General features: G+C 39.6%; 1 protein-coding gene across 1 annotated transcript; it reads left to right on the top strand.

The window, feature by feature from the left end:
* Positions 1–2,646: 2,646 nt before the first annotated feature.
* LOC308244368 (transmembrane protein 254-like) lies at positions 2,647–3,021 on the top strand (the record flags this gene model as incomplete). Its single annotated transcript, XM_080660295.1, has 1 exon — positions 2,647–3,021. One exon carries the CDS (start codon positions 2,647–2,649, stop codon positions 3,019–3,021), a length of 375 nt encoding a protein of 124 aa, XP_080516421.1.
* Positions 3,022–10,337: the final 7,316 nt, after the last annotated feature.

Here is a 10,337-nt window from a genome sequence, read left to right on the forward strand (position 1 = left end):
AAAGTATTGAATGTTAACTCAGAGAGTAAGAAAACACATTACAGATAGAATAAATGAGAACTATTGGGCAGTGATTTTGGGATTTGAGCTTTGGGGGTTTTGATTTTAAAATAGGTTCTTTTGGCCGAAACCGGTTTGGCTCAGTGGATAGAGCGTCAGCCTGCGGACTGAAGGGTCCTGGGTTCGATTCCGGTCGGGGGCATGTACCTTGGTTGCGGGCACATCTCCAGTGGGAGGTGTGCAGGAGGCAGCTGATCGATGTCTCTCTCTCATCGATGTTTCTAGCTCTCTATCCCTCTCCCTTCCTCTCTGTAAAAAATCAATAAAATATATTTAAAAAAAAAAAAAAAAAGAATGTGCATCACACAGAGGGTGTGATGGCCAATTTAAAAAAAAAAAAAATAGGTTCTTTTGGTGGGATCTTATCCAGCAATATTGGTTCATGCAGAGAGATGGAGGGGGGTTAGGTGTAAGTAAAGTTGTTTTTGTTGTTGTTTTTCTTTGTTTTGTTTTGATTTCTTCCTTTTAACCAGAAGAATGTGATGGAGAAAGAAGGGAGGTGAGAGTGTTTGCAGTGACACACAATGGAATCTGAACTGAGTAAAAAAGGGAAGTGAAGACATCAAGGGTCAGGAATAGTGCAAGTGTTGTAGGAAAAATGACCAGTGAAAAAGAGGAGGGGTCACTGAAGTAGAAGATTGTGCAGTGGGAGGCATCAGGGTAAGTGAGCTGGAAGGGTAGGAGTTAGGATTCAGGGAATGAGTTTTTAAAATCAAGATTTTGGAGGAGGCATGTTAGTTTACTAGGTTTGTGTTGGGGTTGGAGTAGTGCACACAAGCAAAAGAAAAGTGCTGCTGAGAGAAAGGGAGTCAGACCATTCCCTCTTTTTTCATTGCACACCTTGTGCTGTTTTGATTTTAGTCAAATCCACACAGTGAGGCTTGGGCCTCCTTTCCAAAACCTAAAGAGGTCAGTTCAAATCTAACATGGTTTTGAGTATCAGATGAAGCTAGGGCTGAGTGGGTTCAGATAGGAATGTATTTTGCTTCCAATAAATAGAAAACTCAACCAATAGTGGCTTAACCAACTAGGGGGAAAAAAAAAAAAACTAGGAGGATTATTTTCTTAACATAATAGGAAGTTTGAAGAGAGGTGATTGCTGGACTTGGTTTAATGCAGTGGTCGGCAAACTCATTAGTCAACAGAGTGGCAAACGGCGGCTCGCGAGCCGCATGTGGCTCGCAAGCCGCAGTTTGCCGACCACTGGTTTAGTGTCTCTACAAGGTAAAGGCCAGGGTCTGTGATTCTTTAGCCTATTTCTCTTTGGTTTAAAGGTAGCTTTGAACCTTCATGTAGAGCATCTTCTGGGTCAGTTCTCAACTGGGACCAAGTAGAAGCATTTTAGACTTTGGAAATAGGATGGGAAGAAAGAGTCAAACAGCAATAACCAGGGTCTATAATTATTATTGTTGTTGTTGTTGTTGTTACTATTATCATCTTTATCTGGAACTGTTGTATGAGTGTGAAACTAAAAATATTTTTAATCTGTCATCAGATGTTTTCCATCCCCCACACCTTCCCCTCGCCCCAAAAGATTTGTGTATAAGTATGGATTAATCAGAAATCTGTAATTTACCTATCTTTGGGCAAAGAAACTCATCTATAATTATTGTTTAGATTCTATATAAAAATGTAGAACTACATACAGCCAAAGAAATATGGGTTTCACCTACGAGGATTTTCCAGCCAATTCTGAAACCTCACTTTAGGCAACCTCCTCCCACCACCCATAAATCCTAAAGAATATCATGTTTCTTATTGGAAGCAGATGGGATGTTTTCAGGAGTTGCCACCTCTATGTCAATGACTGAAAGTTTAAGTGCTAAGGCATCTGTGGAATTCTAAAATGAATGCATGGGCTAATGAATGGAAAGTAATTAAGGTACCATATATAAAATAATAACACCCAACTTCAGAGAGATTATTTAGCCATTTTCAATTATTTTAATCTTGTTTATCTAAGTAAAAATCATAGCTAGATATCCTCTCTCTATTTTAAGTTGCTCGATCTCTTTTTATTGTTTTAGAAATTTTGACTTTATTAAATGATTTTAAAGTATTTTATTGTATTTCTTAATCCTTTTCTGCTTTATGACTCATGAAAGTCCATTATGAGAATTTGTTATTGCCTAATTTAGCACTCAACTTAATAAGGTGTGTGCCTTCAGTCGAAAGGATGGCATCCATCTGTCTACATGTCTTGGTTATTAATTGCTACATATAAAATCTATTCTGCACAGAATTTGTTTAAAAATCCCAAACGACCGGAAAAGGTCAGAATAGCAAGGGTTTATTCCAGTGCTGGGGTTTAACAACTGTTACTTTCCAGTTTCACTGAAGTGAATTTCAGTGGCTCTACACTTGTATGGTTGACACTATCCGTATCTGGTCATCTTGTCATTGTTACTCTAGAAAGTGCTGTTCATGCCAGTTGCCTTCCTAATTTTACTATGTCATCGCTTTTTATTCCAGAAAAAGACGAAAAGAAACAAGATGAGCCATAAAAACAATGGACAGCCCCCCACCCCACACTCCTCGCCTCCGAGCAAACGATGCCCTGAGCACTCCCGGAGATGTGCTGCAGCGATGGGGAAGGCAGCAGGCAATGACGCTTACTTCCAGAGGGGCAGTCTGTTCTGGTTTACAGTCATCACCCTCTCCTTTGGCTATTACACGTGGGTTTTCTTCTGGCCCCAGTGTATTCCTTATCAGAGACTCGGACCCCTGGGCCCCTTCACTCAGTACTTGGTGGACCATCATCACACCCTTCTGCACAATGGGTATTGGCTTGCCTGGCTGATTCATGTGGGAGAGTCCGTGTATGCCATGGTATTGTGCAAGTCTAAAAGCATCACGAATGGTCGGGCCCAACTACTCTGGTTCCTGCAGACTTTCCTCTTTGGGATAGCCTCCCTCTCCATCTTGATTGCTTACAGACCAAAACGCCAAAAACAAACTTAAAGGAGACCTCCAAACCTTTTCCTACACTGACATCCAGCCTCACTTTTATCTGGGGATGGTGTGTTTACTCCACCTTTCTGTCTTCTGGAAAGTTACGACCTTCTAGTAACTAGAGTCTAGTTATTCATTATATCATATTCTCTGGTTGGGCTTGAGTAGATAATAGGAAAAGGTTTTATCTTTCCAATTCTGCAGACTAACCTGTTTGGCAGAGTACTTCTAGCTGCCTTCTCGAAGGCGTTGGCTGTGTTGGTGCTCTCTCCCTGCCATCTGGTTTAAGCCACGTACTAAATTTGCTTGTTAGTATACCTGTGCTTCCACCTTTTGATTAAAACACCTTACCCGTACCACCTCCATCTTAGCTGATTAGGGGTTGCTTTTTGGTAAGGTAAGATATTTTAGAGTTAATTGATAGAAATCCAACTCAGATTTTGTAAAAGCATGGTCCTCTCCAAGGGAAATAATGACAGAAGTATTAATGGTGCCAGGAACAATTTGGTGCATTATTGAATGAAATGGATTAACGAATAAAATGCTGTGAATTGTCTCTCCAAAAGCAAAAACAAAACACAAAACAACAACAACAACAAAGAAAAAACAATGAACATATGAAATATACATTTACTTTTGACCTTAATGTAGACCAGTTCAAGCTCTAATTATTTTCTTGTATCTAAAGGGGAAGGGAAGGCTCCTCTGATTTATTGTATCCTTAACTTAGTAACACTATCTTAAAGTACTATAGATCAGTGCACCATCAGTGTTGTCATTGTCATAAACAATAACAAAATCTTTTGAAATTGTGGAAACCTATGCCCATAATTTCACTTTGCTCTCTTTTTCTTTAAGACATGAATGACAGCATCTAATTTATGCCCTATCATTAAAAAAGAAAATAAAAGACTTCTAGGAACTCATATTGAATTGACCCACCATGTGGGCAGGATTTACAAGTAAATATGGAAATTCTCCTTGAGCACCCAAAAACACTCATATTCCCATTCATTGGTATGTGTCTAGTCTTATGATGTTGGAATGAGTTCAAATTTCCCTTGCATCCACAGCAGTGGCCAATTTTCATGCTGGTTGGTGTCACTGACTTCTTCCTCTTTCATAGTCACCTTTATTTTAAACGATAAGGACTGATTGAGTGGCTCAGGACTTAGTTGAGAAACAGGGACTTGAGATTTTGCGGTAGAGCAGAGATGTGGATGGTAGTTTGGAAATCAAGAAGGTGGATGTTAATATGTTACTGGATAAAATTTACTGAGCACCTATTTTAGGCCAGTCACTGTTCTAAACTCTGGTGATACCACACAAGACAAACTCTTCTTGCATTCTTATAGCTCACCTATTGGAGGCTTTCTCAGGATTTAGAAGAATTAAAAAGGTACAGGAAGGAAGAGAAAAGATTAGTGCCAAATGAAAGAAAGAATTTGTGATGCTGCTTTTCTTATCCTTTGACTAAAAGAATTGCAAAGGTTATCCCACTAGATCAATAGGGAAAAAAACAAAACACCCATACACGTTAGAACTACTAATTGCTATACACAGGCTGCAGATGTCTTTAACCAAGTCTTTAGACTACTGGAAACAGTTATCACCCTAGAAGACCAACAGGCCCAGCTTTGTTGACAAACCGTCAGAACTACTACCAGGTGTTTAGTGCTGTCTTCGAGTGGAGCAGTTCAAAACCTACCGGATTCAGGAAAGTGTTAATAGCTCTCTTCCCACGCTTGGTTGACATGCCAGATTGGTAGGTGAAAGATGCTTAGCCTTCTCATTCATATTCATTCACTTCAGTAAAGTTCAATTCATTTAAAATGAATTAAGACATGACTTTGCTTAAGGTGTTTGGAAACGACTCCATTCCCAGTCAATACAGGTCTAGCTGAGTTCCTACAGGGTTTTTCCACATGCTATGTCACAGGTACCTAAAACTCAATATATTCAAAGTTTGTTCACAAATATGCTTCTTGTTCTATGTTGCCTATCTCAGAGAGAACACTGTCATCTCAGATAGCCAAACCTAAAAATGGGCATATCCCTCTTCTTCAATCTCTTATCCACTTAATGCATCCATTCACTCTAAACATTTACTGAAGAGGCACTATTCCAGCCACTGGGAAGCAGCAGAACATACAATTATCTACCCTCAAGGAGCTTACATTATAGTTGGGGGCAGGCAATGAATACAAGATGGTAAGATTAAATGAGAAAATAAAGTATAGTAAGGCAGATGGAGAATATTGACTTTTACTTTTTTTAATCTGGTCTGGTGACTTTGAGAAAAGATGTGAAGATGGTGAGGCATGAAACCAAGTGAGTATCTTGGGGACAAGCATTACAGAGAAAGGGTCCTGAGGCAGGAGCATGAATAGAGTGTTTGAGGAATAGTCCTAAAACCAAATGGCTGGAGGTGTGAGCAGAAGGAGATGAGACCACAGAGGAATTGGGGATTAGATCATGGAGGGCCTCAGAGGCCACCATAAGAACTTGGCTTTTACTCTGAGTGAAATCAATAAGGTTCAAGTAGAGGAGAGAACATGATCTGATACACATTTTAAATGCATTACTTTGTGGTAATTGATTGTTACACATTGAATTAAAAAGAATCTATGAGTCCATTGTGAAAATCAAAAGAAGAAAGAAGAGAAGGAGGAGGAGGAAGAAGGCAAGTAGGTGAAGGGTGGGAGAGGGGGGGGGGGGGAAGGGGAAAAAGGGCACTTTTTTACTAAAATGTCTGTTAAACATAGAAATGGGAGTATTTTAAAAATCACCATTTAGCAACATTCAGTATAATAAATAGTCTAAGAAGGGTTATTAATAGATGCTAAAAGCATTGGGTAAAAGGTTGTGGTGAATAACACATTTGGAAGGTGCCAAATATCACCCCACAATTTCTTACTAATTACAAAGCGGGGCATTTATCTTCATAAGGGAGAGCTCTAACAGGTCACCACATTAACCAATGATCAAACAGCATCACTAATATCAGGACAACCTGACATTACGTGCCTCATGATGGGATGCAGTATGAAGAACACATAATCTGTGAGGAAACTGACAAGTTAAAAATGTGTGGGATATTCTATATGAAAAAGTGAATGTTTCAAAAGAAAAAAAGCAGGCATTTTTTTCTAGGTTAAGAGAAACTAAAAGATATAATAAACAAATGAATGCATGAAACTTGATTGAATCCTGGATCAGAAAAGAATAGCTGTAAAAGACATTTCATATTGTATAATTCTTTCAACCTTTCTGTACACCGACGTGGCTCAGCGATTGAGCATCAACCTATGAACCAGGAGGTCACAGTTCAGTCCCTGGTAGGGGCACATGCCCGGGTTGTGGGCACAATCTCCAGTGTGGAGTGTGCAAGAGGCAGCCGATCAATGATTCTCTCTCATCATTGATGTTTCTATCTCTCTCTTCCTCTCCCTTCCTCTCTGCAATCAATACAAATACATATTTTTTTTTAAGTTGCCCAGGGTAGAGTTATATCATTCTGGCTGCTATGTAGACTGCGGGGGAGGGTGGGGGGCGGGCAAGGGAAGAAGCAGAAAGACCAGTTAGGAAGCCGTGAGAGTCATCCAGGAGTAAAATGATGATGGCTTAGATCTGGGTGGTAGCAGTGGAAGGTTGGGAAGTGGTCAGATTCTTTGTAAATTTCAAAGTTAAAGCCAAAAGGATATGCTGACAGACTAAATGTGAAGTATAAATAAAAATATAGGAGACAAGAATTGCATTAAAGTTTTGGGCCTGAACATTGGAAGTGGAATTGCCATTAACAAAATCGAGAACACTACAGGTGAAAAAGGTTTCAGGGAGGTCTTCCTTCCAGGTTAGAGCATGATAAGCTTAACATCTTTACTAGACATCCAAGTGGAGATGTGACATAGCTGTTAAATATTCAAATCTAAAGTTCAGACATGTATGAGCTGAAGATGTAAATCATGAGGTTGGGGAAGATTGCCAAGGGAGTAAGTGTCCTCCAGAAAAAAAGAAAAGGACTAAGGATTGTGCCCTTGGGGTTGGGCAGGGGATCGGGCTCCAATATTAAGAGTCTGATCATCAGAGCTCAGAGTCACTTCCCAGGTCCCATCAGTTCTATCTTCTTTCCCTGCTCTCCATTCCCACTGAGCTTACTTTCATTCTGGCTCTATGCCATTTTCTCCTTCAGATATCGTGATAGGCCCCTCACTGGTCTACCTACCTCCATCCTACTTTGCTCTCATCTCATCTCTCCTTATTGCTTCAGCAAATTGTCTCATGTCACCCCTCTGCTGAAACCTTTCAGGGCCCCTTCTGGATCCCAGGAGAAAGTCATAAGTCTGTAAGATCTAGATCCTAGCTTCCCTCTCTAATCCTCCAATCTTTCCCCTTACACTTTCCCTAGCAATACTCCAGTCTGTGCTTCAGCCATACTGACCTGATCTTTTAATAGCTGTCCTCTCTCCCAACTCCCTGCCTTTGTACATGCTTTTTCTCCCTATCTATCACTTCTCATTCTGTGCACTTGGTGAACACCCCTATTGTGGTACTTGCCTTAATTGTATGTTTCCTCCACCACACTTAAGCCCTTTGATTGCAGGGGCCTCACCTTAATTCATCTCTGCCTGTCTCAATAAGTGGGGTACATTTGTTTATCTAATAAATATTTCTTGCATAAATTAATAAAAAAAGATTTGCTTTCTGAAATGCTAACATTGAGGTTGGTGGCATGTCCTTACTCTGGAAAAAAAACCCAACCCAAATGTTTATTGTATATCTACTGCTATGGTCTGAATGTTTGTGTCTCCCCCAAATACAAATGTCAATATCTAGTCCACAATGTATGGATGGTGTTTGGATGTGGAGCCTTTGGGAGGTGATTAGGTCCTAAGGGCAAAGTCCTTATGAACGGGATTAGTGTTCTCGTAAAAGAGACCCCAGAGAAATCCCCGACTCTGCTATGTGAGATTTATAGCAAGGAGCTGGCTGTGTATAAGCCAGGAAGCAGGTCTCGCCAGACACTGACTCTGCTGGTACCTTGATCTTGGACTTCCCAGCTTCCAGAACTGTAAGAAATAAATTTCTGTTGTTTATAAGCCACCCAGTCTGTGGTATTTTCTTATAGCATCCTGAACAGACTAACACACCTACATTACTGAGACTAAAAGGGGGCATTGTAGGTCTTTTAAAAATAAGAATTACAAACCAATCTAGGTCAGTTTCATTATAATCCTGCCAAAGCATGGGAAGAGGTGTCCTCAGAAAAGTCCATTTTAAAGCACTGATTATATGTTTCCAGTGTTTCTCCTTCCATGTGAAAACTCTGAGCAGCTGGTGCCACGTTACTGAGTTTTAATAGCTATGCTTTGGTGATCCATAGCAAAATAGTCTATGAGTCAGGTGATGATCCATTCATCAGTCATAGGAAGCATGAGGCACTGAACACTTAGTATCAAACCCCCAATCCACAAAAACTAGCCACAATTTCCTATCACAGGGCATATGACTCATATCTCAGCAGGGGTACATATATTGTATTACAGTCACAAAAGAAAACGTTTCTCAAACAAACTCTTCCCCCACCCCAATATCATTTGCACAGAGCAGTAATTTGGTGAAAATCTTTTGAAACTCACAAAGTAATTTATTTCTTTGTGGTTGGCCCATATTGCTATGCTTGGTTCTTACCACAATGACTCCTAATTTAGGGAACAAAATGATGGGCAATTAATCCTTTAACTATATTCAGCTGAATCCAGAATCAAATTAAAGACGAATGGAAAGAAAAATCCCTTGGCTGACCTAACCTCTGGACCTCCCAGAAGTGGGCCCACACTCTAGCGACGCCCCATGGAGAAGAGCTCCTAAAGTGGCCATCTCAGGGCCCCAGTGGGTTCCTGCAGACACCGCTTCTCTTGGTTGTAGATAAGGGAGAGATGCAAAGGAGGGAGGTTTGCTGAGAAAGAGAGCAGCATCACGAAATACATGTTCAGTACTGATCTGAAATTATAATGAAGGACTTTTTTCTCAAACACATCGTTAAAGTTGTAGCACAGATTTGATCATTTTGTTCATAAATAAAAAATAAGGGGAATGATCACGTGGGTAGCATGGAGACCTCACTTGTACATCCACTCAATTATTTAGCATTACTTTATTATGTGTCTACGTGCCAAGGATTTAATAAGCAAAGGACTAAAATGTGAGCCATACCCTAGAGATGCAGTGGATGAAATGGCCACATAAATAAGAAGTCATGGCAATATGACAAAATATTCATAAAAGGTACCCAAGGGAACAGAGGGTCAAGGTATCTAATTCTGCATGGGGATCAGGAGAGACCAAGCAGGAGGCAATGTTTGTAAACTGAGTCTTGCAGGAGAAGTCTTGAGTTCTCCTGGAATGTGAGACAGAGAAGGGAATTCTAGGCAGCGGGAGCAATACACATAAAAGCTGGAGAGGTAAATACATCACTTGATGTCCACCCAACAGAGTTAGAAGACACAGAATATGTTTGATTCTCACTGCTTTGACCCTGAGGGTGTTTTGAGGCTGAGATTATGAAAGTAAGCAATTAAATAAGAATGTGAAAACATTAATGCATTTTTGTCAAAAAAGCATTTTCTACAGAAATTTTCCTTAAATCTTGACTAATTCCTTTATCAGGTAAACCATTTCCAATTGTTTTCTTTCTTTTAAATTTTTATTTAATTTTCATGGGGATCAATTCTTTCTTCTCTTGACAAATACTTACCAAATGTGATTCCTCCAACAGCTTTTTGATCCTAATGATTCTATGGATTCCAGTGTGTGTGTGTGTGTGTGTAAGAGAGAGAGAATAACTTCAATAAATACAATATCCTTGGGACAAATTTTGTAAATCTAAATTTTATAGTGTGTCAATTAATTGCTATCAATTTCAACTTAGGTTGAGTATTTATTTTAATAATATTCATTAGAAGTAGAATAAAAGTCATTTCAAAGCTAATCAATCAGAAAAACTGAGAGAAGTTCTTTAAAAGAGTCTGGAATTGCTCTATTATATTAGTCTTCTAATTTTTTGGTAAACCTATGTTCACTGCTAATCTGTGCTACTTTAGGTCCAAAAACCACATAATAAATACTGGAGACAAAATGTTTTAACCCCCTAGAAGATGGTAACGCAATTAAACAGAGTATACTCCTAGTAAAAGGATTCCTTAAGACCCTACCAGTCACCAGTCTTAAAGCAGGCGTTCCATTCTTTCTTGGTTCTCTGAATGCTATCAACAAGCTTCAGGTATCATTTAAATCAGTAAGTTAAACCCATTGGTGTCAAGTTC

The sequence above is a fragment of the Plecotus auritus genome (genome assembly GCF_963455305.1).
Source record: "Plecotus auritus genome assembly, chromosome: 3".
In the NCBI taxonomy this organism is placed as follows: domain Eukaryota; kingdom Metazoa; phylum Chordata; class Mammalia; order Chiroptera; family Vespertilionidae; genus Plecotus; species Plecotus auritus.